Source organism: Accipiter gentilis, chromosome 8, assembly GCF_929443795.1.
Source record: "Accipiter gentilis chromosome 8, bAccGen1.1, whole genome shotgun sequence".
In the NCBI taxonomy this organism is placed as follows: Eukaryota; Metazoa; Chordata; class Aves; order Accipitriformes; family Accipitridae; genus Astur; species Astur gentilis.
The window spans coordinates 23783697-23804021 of NC_064887.1; the positions used below are offsets into that span (position 1 = coordinate 23783697).

General features: G+C 35.0%; 1 protein-coding gene across 8 annotated transcripts in view; it reads right to left on the bottom strand.

Annotated features, from left to right (window-relative positions):
* KCNT2 (potassium sodium-activated channel subfamily T member 2) overlaps positions 1–20325 on the bottom strand; it is a 160271-nt gene that overhangs the window by 78704 nt on the left and 61242 nt on the right. For all 8 annotated transcript variants that reach the window (XR_007506969.1, XR_007506970.1, XM_049807706.1 and 5 more), the window contains 2 exons: positions 2597–2777; positions 496–660 (listed from right to left, as the gene is read on the bottom strand). Coding sequence is in view for 6 of the 8 variants with exons in the window: in XM_049807706.1 (XP_049663663.1) it covers positions 496–660; positions 2597–2777 (346 nt within the window). In the remaining 2 variants the exon portion in view is untranslated. The remainder of the gene's footprint in view (positions 1–495; positions 661–2596; positions 2778–20325) is intronic.

Consider the following 20325-nt stretch of genomic DNA (forward strand, 5'->3'; position numbering starts at 1 on the left):
TGTACACTAAGAAAATCTCGTGTGTAATCTTTCAAGGTCTTTGTCTTTTAAAGTATGTCTATTTATTTCTTAGTTTCAATAATTCCAAAAGGATCTAATCTTCCTAACACTGGCAAAAAAACAAAGCAAAATGTGAAAACCAAAAGATGCTTTGACTTGTGAGGAGTTTTGGATCCAGTCCCAAAACAACAGGAAAAATAATTTGAGTAGTTTTCATTATTTTCTGTTTTGGGGTAGAATATAAGGAATTTGCATGGAAATATCTGTTTCTGAAATAACTGGCATAATTCAACAAGACAGTAATTCTACCCATTTAGTCTATTTATCTCAATTTAAAATTAATGTCTACATACTGTATCTCAGCTTCTTATTGCAATTATAGAGTCCCAATTCAGTCAGCTATTCCCAAATTTAGTTTTACATATTAAAGACCAGTTCAGAAGGCTGTCTGTAAAAAACATTTTATTTGCCTTTTTTTTTTACCACTGTAAGTACCTGCAATCTGGGGTGAGCATAGAATTCATTTAAGAAATCCATAAGTAAGTCTATCTTCAGAGAGCTAACACACAACACAACATGCTTTTCCGTCTGAGCTCTGTGTCGACTGTAGTTACCACCAGACTTTTGTCTCTCCATCCACAAATATGCCAGCTGTTCAAACTGCAAGAGATGCCAATTGTCAGTGAAATACAGACAAGCAGATGTGCAGTACAACTGTATCATGACTTACCAATGTTGCATCATTCATCTCATGCCTTTGTGAAAAGCTGCACTTAGCCCACATTGTCTTTTTCTTCATAAAAAGTTCTCTAGTAAGTGGGTGAGATGAACAGGGTGATTGAAAAACATGGCAGCAGAGCTAGTCTCTACCACACACAAATAGCAGGGTAAATCCATTAACATATCATGAGATTACAGTAAATCTCAAGATTTTAGAAAATAATGAAGGCTGTACCGTATTTCCTTTATGTATTTCATACTTCTGAGCTCTCTTTTTCCAGTGCCATATGACATAAATGCTTCCCTCAATTGAAAGGTTTAATTTTCACACACTTAAGTACATACTGTGAGTATAGATATTTGGATAGAAGCACCATTTTACTTACTTTGGGCAGAGTGCTTACTCAGAGACTTTATAATGTTCTGAAGGTGACCTTCTGTATACTCTTTTATCTGTCTTTTAAATTTAGATACAACTTAAATACACAGCAGCTGTTAATGCAGCAAATTTGCCTTTGCCAGCTGAACAACATATGCAGGCTAACAGTAAACATTCCTCTACTACTGTGAATCCTTTATACTAAAGAGAATACTGTAACAATCTGTAATAAAACATACAAACACCATTTTGAAGTTTCTTGTAAATAATATGCATTTAAGACTGAGTTCAATTTAACTATATATTTGTGTGATAGCTGCTTTTTCTCATTCACATTCAACTGATAGAGAGACTGAGTCGTGAATAATAAATGATTTCATATCATAGCAGGACAAAAGCCAGGAGAGAATGCATTCCACATTCTGTGTATGGAAGACTATATGAAGCCCCATTATCACTACAAAGCTATAAAATAAAGTAGCTAATAATAGGTAAATTTATGTGAAAGGGCAGTAGATTCCAAGTTATTTACTTGTAACACAGCTCTTATGCCTGAAGTGTATATCAGAACTACCTGAAAGATGAAATTTCTATTTCCTAGGAAATTCCAAATTTCTTAAACAAAGCATATTTTAGTTTTCAATAGAATATATATTTTACTAAATTTCCACTGAGTGTGAATATAATTGTGTTAGTGCATATGCCTGTGTATGCAGACATTAAATATTTATGTATCCCCTTTTTGTGGCATGAGGTCTGGGTGATCACCAAGTGTGGAACAGTTAACATCTTGACAGGGCTTCCCATGTAATCTCAGGGTTTCTGTCATAAAGCCTCACCTAATGAGCTGGGAAATATTTGGTACCAATTTAATGAAACTGATTGATTCTTTGAAATACTTGGATTTTCATAAATCAGCCTTCTGTTGAAACTGTTAGAAGTCCTAAATTTAAGTAGGCATCAAAAAATCCTAACTGTGCTGTTGGCTCTGTTTGTGTGCGTACCGACATACACAGCTGTGAACCCAATTTGCTTGAGTTGCAGATTTAATGAGATTTTTTTCAACTTAGCACTGAGCTGTAAGAGTAAGAGAGGAAGCGGAGAGAACCAAGATTAGAAACAGGGAAAGCCTGCAGAGGAAATGCTATACTCATAAAGAAAGTGCTGGCTACTGTTGTTGGTTTTTTTAAATTGCTCCTTTAATAACAAACCCATATCTCAGGATGAAGGAAGGGTTCTGTGGTACATGACAGGAACAGAAAGTTTTCACCAGCATTTGAAAACTGTTATTAGTGCTCTGGGTTTTTTAGTATAAATCTAGACTACAGGAGAACAGACAAAGGAAAAAGGAAGGGGAAAAAAAAACCAGAATAGGAGGTATAGAAGAGGGTTATTTTTTCTGACATTTTATATGCAATAACAGTAACAATAAATTATTTCACTTATTACTCTTTTGTTTTAAAAACAATTCTAAAGAGAAGAAAAATCCACATTTACCTGTATGGGCAACACCACAAGAGCAACACAGATCATAATGACAACAAGCAGCTTTGAAGGCCATATCTTGGGTGTAACATCCCCAAAGCCCACAGTGGAAAATGTCACTATGCAGAAATAAAGGGAGTCAAAGAGAGTCAACCTGTTTCCTGCTCGTTCCAGATGCTGAATTCCACAAATACTATGTAGAAAAGAATGAATAAAGACACGAAAAATAAAAACTGTACTTAGGGTCAGTTCAAGTTTGATGATTATATGTACAGAGAACTATTTATTTTCAGAATTCATAAATAGCTTAACAAAGACATTTTTTCAAAGAAGAGAAAAAATTAGTATCAAACCAGAAGTGTGTTATTAATATAATTTTCAAATATAATTTGTTATAAAAGAAACTCATTTTTTTATTATTTCAATAGGATAGTCACAACTTTGTTGCTAGGTTTTGCTCAGTGGCTGTTGTGAGGGAGAGGTGGTATATAGAACATCATGGATTGATGCAATTCCTTTCTAAACCAGAACAAAACAGATGGTATATAGTTGCCACCATTCAGAATTTTTTGTAAACATCTTGTAACTTTGTCAGGGAGAGTTTGCTGGTATGGCTAAGAAAATATACATCCTGCTTTCTTTAAATCTATCGCTCTTTATGTTGGTCTCTATCCCTTTCTGTGGCAAGAGTTACTAGCATGAACTAGATATGAGTGTATGTGTTGCATACGAGAAGGATAATGTTGGTACAAATGGGTACTGACTGTCTAGAATAAACTGAATGTGAGAATTGCAGGCTATCAAATTGTCAGAGGAATGTGTCCGGGGTCAGCCTTCAGGTGGAAAGTGGAAGATGCCAACTGGTATGAAGATTCTGCTTGCTAAAAGTACAGAATAGAAATATAAGCCTTGGCTGTCTATGATAGCAGAACAAATGAAATTCATTCCTTCCAGTCACAAATTCCTGTGAACAAGGAAATGGTAGCCCAAGTTAATTGGTAATTATTTCTCTTGTAATCAGCATGATGTGTTTTTGGGTTTGAGAAGCTTTAGCAGGATATGTCCACAGGTCTTACTGCTATTTCCTATGTTGCAGATTTTAAAAATATTTCACTTTGAAAAAATATACCATAATAAAGAGCTTCCCAAGTTTAAAATATGATCTTCCCTAATACAGTAGAATTACTTAGATCAGTTCAGGCTTTTAAAATTATATTCACCTATATGAAGAAAATCAATGTGTGAACCATCCTGAATAGAGTTTTTTCCCCTTCAAGTTAGCAGGATGATTTCTCCTCAGAGAATTAGAGACATAATTGATAAATAATATAGTATTCCTTAATAATTATTCTGGAACATACCAAAGATGATTTCTTCATATATGGTATCCAGATGGTAATAGTCACTCATTAATACCTGCCATGGTAAGATCTTTGTATCACCAGGGAGACCCTGTGTTTATAACAGCTTTATCAGTTGTTCTTCTGTTCTCTGTTCTGGTTCTCCAAAAATAATTTAGCTGTGGGCAGTAGCATTTCCAGAACATATGGATCAAATTCCCAGTTTCCTTTTCACAGTTCTAGCCTTTGTAGTTTTCACACATCTCAAAATGTTCTTAAAAGGGTGGGAGTTTTTTCCCCCATTGTTTGCATAAGTTTCATACTTCAGTAAGAACTGATACTTTTATATTTCTATTCAATTTGTCACACATTTTTCATTGGAGTTGTAATCTTGATCTTCCATAATTTCACTATGTTCCCAGTTTTTTCTTGTTTTTTCTTTTTTTCTTTGTCAAAAAGGAGAATTATATTTTTGTCCCTGAAAATATTAACAGAAGGACTGTAAGGAATTATGCTAATGAAGCTTTCTTTTGGTCTCAGACAAGGAAGTTTTTCCAGTGTTAATTTGAAACAATAGAGTATACTGCAGAAGCATCCGAGTACAGAAAAAGAAGCTATTTTAATATCATTAGTCATATAACTTATATGTAATTTTAAAAGCAGAATGGTGATGGATTTTTAATTTTTCATTGTAATTATTCTGGATCACCGTGGTGTGTTTTCTTCTCTTTAGTTGTCTTTTGTGGGTACATCTCTAAACCACATAACCTTGACTTCAGGAATTAAGGTCACAAGGGCCATGAAAGCAGCAATTACATTGAGCCAGTGATGTGGCCCCCACATAACAGGACTATTACACCACTCCACTAAGTGTGTTAAATATCCACAGATGGGTTTGTATTGAAGCATAATGCATGATCCTAGCATTGATAGAAATGTTTTTTTTCTGATGTTGGTGCCTGTGAAATTGCAATACCTTACAAAAAATTTTAATAGCTTGGTGGTAGGAAAACTCAAGTCTTGATAAAAGAGATATTTTCTTTATCTTTATTCTTCTTCATGAGCTTCTGTAGCCAGCCCACCCCATCACACTTTAGCTTAACTGAAAAAAGTTAATACATCAGGAACCATTACAGCCTTTTCTAAGTGAATGGTAAAATTCCCATTTTATTTAGTGAGACCAAGATTTCATTTTATCAGCTGTACTCACTCATAGTCCTATATATTCCTATTCCTTAAAGCCATCAAAATAATTTTGTGCCTGATCCAAAATATTGCGGATTCAAGCTGTTTCTCATTGAACCCAGTGGGCATGAGCCAAAGCTTCTCACATTTAGTTAACAATATTAAAGTCAGTAAGACATGGGAGCTCTTTCTTCTTTGCTGAAGAAGAAATTCAGCTCTTCTAACAACTTGTTGAACAAATTAATTTCCTTCCTCAAAATTACTTGCATCTCATCTGCAGTTCTACCAAATTGTACTTGAAGCCCTAACCCTGAAAACAAAGGAACGATAAATCCAAAATTAGGTTACCAAGTGTTAATTTTACTGGGTGTTTTGCTGCTCTGCCTTTTGTTTTTATTAGATCCAGAGATCACAAAACTGCAGAAAAACCCAACTTTCAAGAGACAACTTTATGGGGGTCTAATTACCAAATGAAATACTACCTCTTTTACTCCTCCCCCAAGAATATTGTACTTTAGTCTCACCGCCTCTAAAGAAACATTACTCAGCATCTATAGCATGCTGCTATCTATTTTGGCTACCAGATTACACTGCATAGAGAGTGCAGTGGAGAGTTATTGGCTGTCCATGAAGCCAAGTCCACATGGATTAGTTACTCCATTCCCCACAACTTATTGACATCTTTTAATATAACCTTCTTTATATGAATAGTAGTATCAACCTCTTTTTTTCTTGTAAATTAAGCGTTAAGCATTAATTTTTAAAATATGCATAAGTGCTGCATGAACCAATACAGACAGCATATGTTCTTGTCTGCTTTCTCCTATTTCCTGACATAATGAAATACGTAGTAACTTGGACTTCATCTTTTGGCTGTTTTGATATTTTATGGTGGTATTTTTATCTCCTTGTTCCTGTTTGCTTCTTCCTCCTCTTTCATCCCATGAAGAAACAATAATTTACTTGGTCATCCCTGGACAAACATAAGGATTTCAAGCAGGAAGTAATGTTCAGCAAAGGCAATGCTTACACCAACTTGTTCTTGTGGAGAGAATAAACCACTGTCATAATAAATACACAAAAACCACCTAATTGAAATACAGGGCCAAATCCAGCACCTTCTATACCAATTTCAGGTTTCCCATAAATTCAGCAAGGCTGTCTTTTTATAGCAGATCTAAGTAAGCAGTTGCAACAAAACAAAATTGGTTCTATGGAAAGGAGATTTCGAACTACTAAAAACCCTACAGAAACCCAAACCATGGATCTGCTAAAGCAAAGTAGTACCAGAAATTTTATTACAAACTTATGGAGAACAGAAGTGTGATTTTAAACAGTCTACTACCACTGCACTTGAAAAACAAAAAGTAAAGATAGTAACATGTAATCTCTGAAGATTAATCATGTTTAGTTTAGTTATCATTTGAACTTTTGAGAGTTCAATCTTCATTTTACTGGAAGTTTTCTTTCTAATTCCAGGAATCTTTGTTTGCTTATTTTATGTGCCAAAACTAACTACTATTTCTTAATAACCTATCTCCACATGCAGTACAGAAATAAATACTGTAGAGTAAAATAACCCCTAAGACTAAATCAGATTTTTGTCATGCTGTGGTAGCATGTCATAGAAATGGACTTAATAAGAACCATTTGGATAGCAATTTGCAAGTACTCTATATTAACTATTCTTAGTTATAATCTATTTTATATTGGTTTGTATTTTAGTTTCAGTGTTGCCAAATATATCTGATTTCTACATTTTTATTTTCACTTTTAGTGAAAATGTATTATTTACAGGAACAACCTCTTGAGGTCTAAAATAATGCACCAGAGGCTGAAGCCAAAAGTTAGAGATGCTTAGGTGTCTTCAGGATTGGGTAGCAACTAATAGCACTGTTTTCTTTGGACTTTAACTTTGAGCTTCTACTTGTATAATTACTTTGTTGTGTTTTAAGTAGCTAGCTACAGGGACTAGTTAATGAATAGGTTGAAATCAAGCGGGATTAATTTTATGGGGTTCAGTGAGATTTTGTGGTACAGGCTCAGTGCTTATATACTACAGAAGTTACATCTGAAATAACTTAGAAATATAGTAATTCTGCATATTAAGACATTATTAGAAAAGCAATTCTCAGTGCTTGTAGAATTAGTATACAAAGAATCATTAAATGCTCAACTTACACTTCACAAAACTCTGTGTTGAATACCAATATAACTGGACTGACATTAAAGAGGCATTTTTTTCATTCACTGTATCAGTTACATATGGAAATATTGTATGCTGACTTCAGAATGATAATACACATCCTCTGAATTTTAATTATCTTTTTCCTATGAACAATACTGAGCTGTGTAGTCTGGTTCTACAAAAGGTGAAGGTTTTGCTAACCACCTTACCCATGACCTAAAAACCTACTGCTTTCTGATAGAACCTCTGATTCTTATGTAAATAATGAAGAAGAAACAAAGCAAAAGAACAAGGGATGAGCAGAAACTACAGCAAGTAAATGACTGGAAAGACAATCAGAAAATACTCTGACCAATAATAAAGTGTCTATCCTGTCCAAACACCCTGAAGCTGAGGTTTGAAGCTGCTGAAAAACAAATGCTTCATTTTTTTTCCAAGCCCTGTGATGCTTTCTCAGGTCTTTTATAAAACCTGTTTTTTTCTAAACATTTATTTTCTGAAGGCAATTTTCCATAAACAGCACAAAAATAGAAAAAAAAAATTACTAGTTTAAGTAATATGTGGTTTCCAAAATGTTAAAATGACAGAATCTGGTGCAATATATCATGTATAATGTATTGAATTCAAGAATTACAATGAGAAGTTCCAATTTGCACTTTTCATTCCATACAGAAGGCTTTAAAGCTGTGGGAATAACTGATTTCAGGACATTGAAATGATTAATTGCATACAAGACAGTGAAAGGAATGAGGGAAAAATGCTGATTGGAATGAAGATGAAGGTTGTTATGCTGTCCTTAAAGTAAGTCAGTAGAGAACTATACTCGCTATTCTTAGCTGGTAACAAATGGTCCTACAAATGCAGTAGATCATGCTGAAATGTATTCACTGACAGGACAGAAAAAAATATACTGCTGAATGTTGTGGCTTCTTAATATTCAAGGAGAAAATTAATGTTATGACAAGTATCTCAGATATTTTTGCAACTCTAATGCCACTTCACCAGGCAGTCCAATGTAAATCTTTCTATTTTTCCAGAATATTTTCTTTTCAGAGACCGGCATACGTTTTCATACAACACTCTCCTTTTTTTTTTCAGAATCATAGTAGTGAAGGGAAAGACTCGGATTACTTCAACAGGCCTTGAATGAAGCTCTTCGGTTCTCTGGGACTGTGAATACAAGCTGAGGTAGGGGTGCAGAACTCTTTCTTTCACTACACAGCAATCCCACCATGTCAGAAATGAATTCTGAATTTCTCTTCAGCTGGAAAAGTCACCTTTTTCTATATTTCAGTTGTATCTTTATCCTAAATGACAGTGTTTGATGATATCATTATTGCTTACCTATAGAGTCTAATATAAGCATTTTTCTTCCCCAAAGATCAGGAAGTTCTATGCAGCTAACAGTTGCAAAAGCTCAACTTATAAAAATAAACTTCCACTAGTAAGCCATGTGACTTCCAGAAACTGCAGAACATCTTGTTAAGCAGAATAGGATATTATGAAATGACCAACTGTATCTAAATATTTGTTGAAACTGAGTTAGAACCTTTCTACTCCTGCTGCTGTGTTTTGTGAAATGAGAAGAAGGGCTGCAATAAAACACCTCTGGTCATTGAGACTGCAGAAGCAGAGTCCCACTGTGGGCAGCATGCAGCTCAGTGTATTTCCATAAAAAGGTCTGTGAGCACATCAGTCTATAAGTCCAAAGAACTATCTGTATTTTTGTATGCTTTCAGTCTGCCCCAGAGGTTTGATGGTAAACAAAGTAAACCCTGGCATTCCGACTTAGGTGCATCAATACTGTTGCAGCTAAGAGCCTGCTGGAGTCTGAGGTTTTGGACTGCTCACTCAAGGAGTCAGTAACTATTCAGGAAATAGAATCATGCAGTCAGTACTTCAACCACCAGGTACTCTTCACCTGCAGGGCACTGAAGTATTAGGTAATATTACATGCCTATCCTTTCTCAGGAAGAACAATTATGTAATCTATTTATAATATTCAGAAATTATATGTGCTGTGCTGGAAAATTCAAATGCAAACTTCTAATTTAATAGACCCAATATGTTATGCTTTGGAACATCATGCTTTATGTTCCTTGCAATAGTTCTGAAACACTTTTAAGAGTGTAACAGTTGTTATGCAAAATACCCACACTCACTTGATCAAATTGAATTAACAACTGAAATATTCATTACCCAAATATTTGTTAAATGTGTTTAAGAAACAACTAACCCAGCGTGTACAATCAGGATTGGAATTAGAGACAGAGGTATTGCTTATGACCAGGTATACATGTATTTAATTTCCTAGTTACAGAATGCAGTCCACAGTTATCCTCTTAGCATAAATAACAAAAAGTAATAAAAATTCTTATAAATATGAAGAAAACCTAAAAAATGCAAACTAGCTCCAGGACTGTGTTTGGATATCTGTCTGAACCTAAGTTTGTTTTGAGCTAACTCATGGAAAATTATATTCAATTTCCAAAGCCTGGTATTGTACCACTACCACTATGTAAGTTGTTTAATTAAGTCCTTGACAGATTTCAAACATACTAAGCTTGGATTTTAATCATAAGATTTGTTTAAAAAAGATCTTGAATCATAGAAGGTTGGCTAAGAGAAGCTAATAGTAATAAAGAAATGGAAACTCAATCTTTTAAAACTCTGAGATGAGGTTATATCTACTATGGAAGCACCACTTTTTATCTTTTTTATTATTTGCTTCATTTTGAAGGAAGTAATCATTATTGGTTAGATTTCTACTGGAGATATGGAAGATCTAGTTGCACATTCATTCTCTATGACCGTGAATCCAAAACCACATCCCGTTTCTTTCCTCTTTATGACAGTGATGGAGAGAGATGGTAAGAAGAGGCAAAAAGATTCTCAAGTTGGATGGTTAGAGATAAAGTTTCTAAAAGGACTGACAGAGAAAAAATGGCCAAATCCATATTGGATTAGGCAAAAGGCTCATCTAATTCAGTGTCCTGCTTCTACTGAGAGCAGTAACAGGTTTTTAATGAAAAATAAATAAAAACAGTATGGAAAGATTCTCCCCCTAAATACTCTGCCTGCATTAAAATAACCTGTAATAATAATTCAAAATGCATACCTTAGTCGTGGTCCAAGAGCAGACTTTCTCTGATGGAGGGTGAATCAGCTCTGTGTCCATCCTAGCCTAGGTACACTTCAGTCTCATTACAAACATGTATTTGTTTTAAACAATCCTGCAGTTCCTGACCTTGAAGTATCCTCTCTAATGTTTACATGTATTCTGTACCAAAGCTGCCTACTGTAAGAGTGTTTCCAGACCTCACTGAAACATGTAATATCTTTCAACGGCCGGAAAATCCCAGATACCAATATTCCTTTATGGCAGCTTATTACATTTATGCAGCTCCTTGTGTGCCAAGGTAAACCACCTTAGCTTCAGTCTTTTCGGATATCTAGTTTACTAAATTTTTGGATACCCACATAAGCTAGGTCATGGAATTAAATAAACGTTTAGGGAAAGAGTTGATTCCACAGAATTTCACAAACAATTGAGACAGGATCAGTCTTAGATGATTTACAGCCTTAAAACTGTTACAGCATTATGATATAGTCTATGAGCTACAGATAAAATGATTTTGTTCACTGTCAGCGTAACTCAAGTCACAGCATATTTAATGACAAATAGATTTAATTTTATTGTTAAGTATTCGTTCTGATTTATCTTAGCCTTGAAACTTGAAAACTTCTCCTCTCCTAGTTCCTTCCTTTTAGGACAGGCTTTTTGTAGAATAGGATTTTGCAATCTTCCTCCTAGTTTTCCTTCAGTTCTGGTGGTCAAAATTCTCTCCTTATAAGAATTTGCCTTTTCATCTGATTCTCAAGGATATTCATCATGGATCTTCCTTGAACTTCCATACATTTTTACATCCCCTTGACAGTCTCTCATTTGTTTGCATTTTGAATGCAACTCTCATTGCTGCGATTAAAACAACTGCTTCAGGACAAACCAAATTACCTTCCTCCAGTTGCAAAATTTTCTTGTTAATAACACCATAAACAAAAATTAATTTCTCAGAAATTTACAGTTGAGTAATATTCAGGAAGAATGGTCTTTCCTGCACTGCTTATCCTGCTATGAAACTCAGACCAATAGAAAATACAGGCTGGAGTATCTAAAACTTGCAAGTGATTCACAGCAGGTACCACTTGTCTTATCCACCTTAACCATAGGCATGAGGGGTGCAGCCTTTTGGAAAGCTCACAGGTGAAATCTTCCTTTCCAGCTTAAATTTCCATAAAAAATGTATTCTGTTGCAGTTAAACCCAAGCTCTGTCAGAAGTGAATTTTACTTGTAGACATGGAAGAAACTGATTTCTGCTTGCTTTATTTATATCTCACTCACAATATTTTAACATGCTATTGCAGTCAATCCTCACTGTCTGCATGAAGCTCATCTTTTCCCCAGAAATTTTCATTCATTCATATTTGTTTTCATCACCAATCATCTAAAAGGACTAACAGTATAATGATGACAATCTTCACCATTAGAAGACATAGATAACTAAGACTGGTATCAGAAAGCTGACTTTTCCTGAGCCAGAACGTAGGCTCCGAGGCCCCTGTGAAGCACCGTCTACCTCACAGATTCTACCCTTCTCATTCCAGGTCCTGCAAGTCTAGCTTGTAGAGTGATTAGTCCATATAATATTTTTGTATGTGACGTATAACCAAAGCAAGAAAAACTAGTCATAAAATATTACTAGAATGGAATATTTATGTTTATAAGAAATGGCTTTTCATATTTTTACTGAGTTTACAGATTCTTTTATTAGGCACCCAAAATGGAGAAAAGTACTATTTGAGAAAAACAATAGAATATGCATTTGGAAGACTAAAGGGTGAATAAACAGAAGACACACACATGTAGGCTAGAAACTGATGAGAAATACCCGTTTCTCATGGCAGCTGCTTGCTGTGCTTTATATAATCTTTCTGAGAACAAAGGAGAGAGGTTTGCAGATATGGAGACAGATGGAACACGATGGACTTACTTGAACATTTTGAGAAGGCCAAATGAAGACCACTGTGAAATGCTACAATTATATAGGAACACAGAGACAGAGATCTGTTGTGTTCCTTCTATTGCACAACGTTTACGCTTACAATGAGTTCATTCTGCAGATGAGTATTTATAGGTCAGTGAATGCAAAAGCTTTATGATAACTTAAATGAGGATGTAATCTGCTCCATTTTGGATTTTATTATTGCACTATTATTTACTTTTTAAATAGATGTGTGGTTTTTTATGAAGTAAAAATGGTATTTTGAATAATTGTTCAAGATGCCGAACAATGAACATAAGCACACTCTCTAGTATTTTTAATAATTGAAAGTATCTGTGAAAATAACAGCACTGCATACTATTTAAATTATAAAGTTGTGCTGTTTTGAAATGCAGTAACCCCTTTATGTTTACAAAATGAAGCAAGCAGACAGGTTCGTTCTCCAAGTGACAAGTTAGATGGACATATCTGTTTTCTGCATCTCTGGATGTTGGCTAAAACACAACTTTATGGCAGAGGACTTTAGGTAATGGGAAACTTTCTATTCTTCTCCCTTCTGGAACATTTAAATTTAGGAAGAGTGTTTAAGGTAAAAGGCTGTAGTCAGATCACATCGGGACAGTGGTGTACACTTCTTGCATTTCAAGCTGTGCTGTGACATCACTAACTAATCATGGTCTTTTCTCTGTTACCATTATGAGTGTTTCCCTTCAATATTTTTGTTGTTATGTGCACAAATATGGCATTATTTAAACTTTTTTCATATGCATAGATGTTGTTAGTGTCATTACCTTTGCCAGTGAGGTCACCTGTACAGAAAAGAATAAAGGCCACTAGATACTGTCAAAGCTGCAGTCTCCTTGCCAACATCAGAAACAGTTTTGCTTCATTTCTTTGATTCCTCTCAGCTCTCACCAGCTTGTTCCAGTGTTGGGGTACTTCCTTATTTTTGTGCAAAAACTCTTGAGATTGTGAAGGATAGTGTGAAGGGATGGACTGATTTTTAAATGGGAGGATGACTGCAATCTAAGCAATAGTGGAGAAAAATCTGACCAATAATTACACAGATACCTCTGCAGGTTGCCAGTGGTGTTTGCTGGACAGTAAATCCTGTGCATCTGCATTTCTATAAGTTTGTCCTCAATTTAGCTGCTATGTTCCATGATATTCTTAAGACAGAGAAAGATTGTTCAAACAAGCAGTGAGCAAAATGGAAATGGAAGCATACACTGTGTTGCTGCTTTACAAGGGTAGTGTCCATCAAGCTGGTTAAATGGGTGGCTGTACGGGCAGTCTCAAGACAATTGCACTGATGTCCAGTTTCTGTCTATTTAGAACACTACCTGTAGGCTTATGATGACTAGAAAGTTCACTGAAAAGGGTAGTAGAAGATCAAAAGGCTGTATGGAAACCACAATGTGACTTAAAGTTTATCCTTCCTTTTTTTTTTTTTTTTTTTTTTTTTTTTAAATTAGATAGTCATATGGTATCCTTTGGCTACTTTATTTCATAACGATTTGTTATTAAAAAAACAACAGCATAAGTGAAAAAGTGTGCCACATAAATACTTTTTTCTTGTTTGTATTCCTCCTGGAAAGGTATTTTTACTTCAAAGTTGTCTCCTTGATGACCTACTGTCTTAGCTAGAGAGAACTTGTTTGGGCAATGACCAGGGAAACAACTGGCCTGTGAACAAGATATAATTAAGCACCAGGCTTAATGCTTAGGTTTGCCAAAATAGCTGAAAGGGGGCAAATGTTAAATAGAAGTTGTCTAGTGGGGTGAAAATTATAGGAGGTTAACTGCTAGGAGACAAAAGCAATATATTACATCATATATTACAGAAGTAGGCTCCTTTATGGTTTGAGTTTCTGCCTGGAAACCTAGCAATTCTTCTAGCTATGAGCCAGAGGACTTAGATAACTTGGACTGTCTGCGACTTGTCTGGTTTGATCAGCAAGCTCCATGATTTCATCACCATTCTACTCCTGCTCCTCACTATTGTTAACACTGGTGGAGTCCTGATGGTGTTTTCACTGAAAGGTTTTAGTTGAGTGGAAAAGCCTGAACTTTACAATAGCTAAAGAGCTTCCTGAAAGTCATAGAAGTTTTTATGAATTCCATCTGAGTTTTCTTCTTTGGACCACCCATTGTGACCGTGTGTTTGCGTGAAGAAAAACCTTCAAGTCTGGTAATTTCTTTGGCTAGAATTCAAATGGATCTATGCATAAAACTCTTCCTAAAAATCAGTGAAATTCAAAACCTCCCAGGATTACTCTGAAGTGTGAGAGGTGTGACTGTTTAACAATCATAGGTATGTTTATGATGCTTTATGGTGAAATCCCAACAAGCTACGTTCTCAAAATAGCATAGTTGAGAACATTCAATATTTAAAGAAAGAGCACAGGTTGTATCAGGATGACCAAAAAACAACAGACACATGAGTGAAGAGATGAGCTGATTCAAGTAGCCAGCAAAATAGTATGGGATTAATGATCATAATAGTGGAAAGATGAAGGCAGGGGAGAAGAAGAAAGAAGATCACCATGACTACCAGGACTGACAGCACACTATATAGTTAGTCTCTGCTATGTTTTGTCTGGCATATTTTCCCCTTGATTGCTTAGCCATGGAGAATATTCAGTAAGATTTTATTCTTACTACTCACTACAGGCCTTAGAATTAGACTTCCACTCTGAATATTCAAGATTAAGTATTTCACATTTGCCTTAACGTTGGCTGAATCTTTATTTTCTGCATTTTTTTTCTTTTTTTGTTTTAGAATATTAGCAAAGTGAACAAAGAGATTGAGTGAAGTACAGTTGAAACATGACCCACAATCATTCTTTTTTGCCATATTTATCCAATTCTAGTAAAAGTACATACATACCCACATGTAGCTGTGCCCTCTCCTCAGTAATTTTATTTTTAACTTCTTTGCATAAAATATTTACATTTACTTTGTTTTCACTGCTCATCACTAATGATAAACTTGCAAAATATAGGACTGTATTTAATTTGTTGATATCAACACACTGTAAACTGAAAAGCAAATTAAGTACTCATTAAGTACTCAAATTAAGTGCTCATTCTCAGCAGTTGACTAAGGTTTGTCATAAATGTAAGCCAGTAATAATAGAGGTCCTGAAAATATGAAACAGTAATTCAAAAGTTTATTGGAATGCCATGAAGCGTTCTGTTCTTACACTGTAGAGTTAAGCTAAGCAGTAGAATGCATGCAATTATAGGAGACCATAAAGTAGTGGATTAAATATCCAATATTATTAAATAGCCTCATCCCTTACATGATCTCCTACTCCTTTTGTAATATATTTGTAAAAATACTGCTTTGCTGTGGAATGTAATTATGTACGGCACTCTGTGCCCAAAGGAGCTGACAATTTGGTTTCATGCCTGTTGTTAAGTTTTCAGTCTGCAAAGTCAACCCACAGTTTGTACTTAAGTGTTTACTAAATGAATAACAATTATTTTTTCTTCCTTATTGCTGTGACTCAGGCACTTTCACCCTAATATACAGTATATATAATTTTTCATATATATTGCAGAAATGTACAATTTCCACAAACATAAAAAATATGGCTGTGTTTTTGCAAAGAATGGAAGCATATATTCAACTTTAAGCTTACGTTTGAGTTCCTTTATAAGTATACAGTTAGATATTTTACAGAGGTTGAGAGATAACAAAACTCAATATAATTTACTATTTTTAACTTATTTTTAGGAGAAGGTTTTAATTGCCAATGGAAGTACAGAACTCATTAATCAGAGAACTCTTTATTTGGATTATACCCTAAAGGGCCTTTATTTACAGACTTCTACTTTGGGGGGGGACAGGGAGAATGGAAAGTGATAACTGCTAACAGTGCTAGAAATACAAATTTATTGGGAGTCAAGATACCATTTAGAGATTAATCTTTAACACTCTCTGATATCAAGCTGACATTTAATTGTTGTGACTAGGTCAAACAATTGACAGACCTGTATGTTTTGGTAAAGACTCTTGTTGAAGTTCACAAGCAATTATCAGAGATTGAGTTTACAAGTAACATTTTTGTAGTGAATCATACTTTTAATTCTTTACTTCCTTTATTTAAGCTCAGTAAGTGATTTTGGCATGTGACAGCTCTGGCATGGGGGATGGAGCCCCTATTGCTAATGGAAAGAATATCACACACAGGTGAGTTAGAGGAATCCATGGACATTTAACTTTTGCATGTATTTATCACCCAGATATGATACTATGTTTAGATGATTGTCTACCTGTCTAGTTTCACCTGTTTGAAAAACATCTGTCTAAACATTATAGTAATTTTTAATGGAATACCAAGTATACAGAAGAGAAAAATGGAGATACTTTTTTTCTTTAAAATTCATTGTAAATGCACTAAAATCTGTCTTCTTTTCAGGTCAGTTCATATCACATCCCTAGCTCTGCCAAAGCCTTTGAGATATCCTTTCAATATTCCATAAAATTATGCCTAATACAAACAGGGGGTGAGTGAATAATTCCTGGTGGCTGGTGCCAGCTTCTGTTAGTATGGCCAAAGTTGTATCAACATCTGTTTTAACTCTTCACTTCCTGATTTAAGAAATATGAACTTTGCTAAACTTCACACCCTTAAAATACCGCTGGAATATGAAACAGACAATAAAAGTGAACAAATCACTAAAGAGTTACGCTGATCACAAATCAGCTTAATGAGTTACTGCTCATCAGAAAACCAGAATAACTGATGGCATCTAATAATACAGTTAAATGTGTTAGCATAAACCACCATAAACACCAAATTTTAGTGAAGTAAAATAGTTTTGTCAGCCTAATGAATCAGTCAATGAAAGATATCTATATTTTTTTTTTAAGTCTGCATGCTAATGACAACTTCATTTTTGAGCCAGGAATTGTGAGTGATGATGGTTTGCTGCCAGGCATTGAATTTTAAATGGTGAAATAACATCCTCAACATAGTTAGTCATCCATTGTTACACATGGCATTCTATTTGCTACTGTTTAAAAAGATACAACATTCTCAAAGACAGCATGTGAGTATCAGCTTTTTCTTTTTACTGCAAAGATAAAACAAAGCATGTGAAATGTAATGCCTTCCTGTAATGACAGAGATGGAAGACAGAGGTTTTAAACACTTATTTTATGTATCAAATTGCCCCTTAAGTTCCCTTAAGGGGAACTTTACCTGCTTTTACTGAAGTCCTCCCAAAACCAAAGCAAAACATAAGATTTCTTATACCAGTATCATGATACGGTATTTCACAACCTGCAGTCTCTGGTTGTATTCCAGATTGACTTGTATTCTAGTATTTTATTTTACCAAAGTTATTCTTATCACCCCTGTTCTGAAGGTAACATGCATATTTTGCATATGTAACACTTACATTTTCACACAAGATATCTACTTACAAGCCTGTGATTCAGCAGCAGGTGTATGTGTGCATGTGTGCTTATAAACCAATGGAAAGCTTATTAAAGAACCCACATCCTAACAATTTGCATGCCCTCGCACACCTGTTGTATTTATCTCCATTGCTCCCTATCTCTTAATCGCCAAAACCTTTTCTCTGACTGCATTTTTTCTGTGGATCTTTTTCAAGTGCAGGTACTTTTGAATATACACATATCTCAAATGCATATTGCGCATATTAAAATATGGTCGTTGATTTTTGGTAACGGAATATGGCATTCTATTTCTGTTTGACATCCCTGATTTGTCTTTGCTCTTTGGGTAATCACTTCTAGATTTTCACCAAATCCCCCTTCATTACGTCAAGGGGTTCACATGACAATTATGGAATTATATGTTGTGGCCCCAGTTCTGTCCTTATGTACATCAGTGTGACTGTCGTGGTTTAACCCCAGCCAGCAACTAAGCACCACGCAGCCACTCACTCACTCCCCCCCACCCAGTGGGATGGGGGAGGAAATTGGGGAAAAAAAAGTAAAACTCCTGGGTTGAGATAAGAACGGTTTAACAGAACAGAAAAGAAGAAACTAATAATGATAATGATAACACTAATAAAATGACAACAGCAATAATGAAAGGATTGGAATGTACAAACGATGCGCAGGGCAATAGCTCACCACCCACCGACCGACACCCCGCCAGTCCCCGAGCGGCGATTCCCCGCCCCCACTTCCCAGTTCCTAAACTAGATGGGACGTCCCATGGTATGGAATACACCGTTGGGCAGTTTGGGTCAGCTGCCCTGGTTGTGTCCTGTGCCAACTTCTTGTGCCCTGGCTGGGCATGAGAAGCTGAAAAATCCTTGACTTTAGTCTAAACACTACTGAGCAACAACTGAAAACATCAGTGTGTTATCAACATTCTTCGCATACTGAACTCAAAACATTGCACTGTACCAGCTACTAGGAAGACAGTTAACTCTATCCCAGCTGAAACCAGGACAGTGACACAGAAAACTAAAGCAGGCTTTGCTAACTTAATTTTTAATTTTACTAAGACTTTACATATTCCTTATAGTCATTCTATGTTATGCTATGTTCCTGCAAAACAAGAAGGACAGGATTGCACTTAGATTAACTTTGAGGAATTTTATGTGTTGCTTTTCATGTGTTGGCAAGCCATAATTAGTTAATATTAGCAGTAGCTTGATTTTATTTATCTCCCACAAAATTCAAAATATGATTGCTAACAAATGGATGCTATGGAGATGCATTTATGGAGAATTGTATTTCTAACAGTCCAAATGTTATATGACTTAAAATAATTTACTTTTTTTTCCACCTTACCTAATGGTAATTGGTCTTTGCTGCTAGAACAACCTTTGCTTGTGATGGTATCTGGTAATATTATTACTGTATTACAAGATGTCATGATAATAAAAGCTGAAAAATTGTTCTCCCAATAGCATACTCAGAGTGCGTAATGTTTTGCAAAATATTGTGTATCCCTCCCAAATATTCTCAATGCATCTTTAATAAAAAGTTGTCCAGATTATTGTAAATATTAGCAGCTATTGCTATTTGAGAGACATTTTTACATCACATGAAACTTATTGGGGAAAATATTGGGAAAGAACCTGACAGACATTTTCTCTCCTTCTTGGGCAAGGGTTTGGTTTTGAATCTATTTTTACACTTTGCTTAAGTATGCATATTCTAATTACTGAATTTACAGTACCTTCACATAGCAGAAAAAAATTATTAGAAGAGAATAATCACAAATGACTCACAGGATAGAGGCTGGAACTTTCAGAATGGAAAGTAATTTAATGTCTAACTCTCACCAAGAGTGAAAGTCTTGCAGGCCATGCTGAAAATTCTTTCTAGTGTCAATTAAAAATATTGATTTAAACAACACCACACTACTAGATTGTAAAATTGCCATTGATTAATTGTTGAAGGATGATTTACCTGACCTATAACATAGTTACATACCATTCAAAATATTAAAATATCATGTGGTACAACAATAAAGAACAAAAAATATAGATAAGTTTATTTTGTCTTTCAAATTTATTCAAATTTAACTTTGCCCACTTAATTTTATCTAAATTAAGTTTGGAACTACTGATTTTCAGGTTAATAAATGATCTGCAACCTGTGCTAGAAAATCAGCAAAACTTTGATTCTAACTTGAAAAGATCACAAGTACCTGAAGCCCCAACCCATCCTTCAGGGTGCAATAAACAACAGAAATCTCTCGCTCATATTGTTTACTTCCTTAATTTAATATTTCCCTACATATTTAAAAAAATAGGATCTACTTATAAATAATCTGTTGTTGACACTCCACTTTACAGAGGCTTTGTGAAGCAGCTGAGCTACCATTTAGTCTTTCCGATTCTTTTTTATTTTCAGAAGACAAGATGACTACAAATGTCTCTCTCACACTCAGAAGATAATTTGGATTGAATTCTCTAACCTTTATGACTTTGTTCCAGGGACCACAGTAAACAGGCTATTCAGA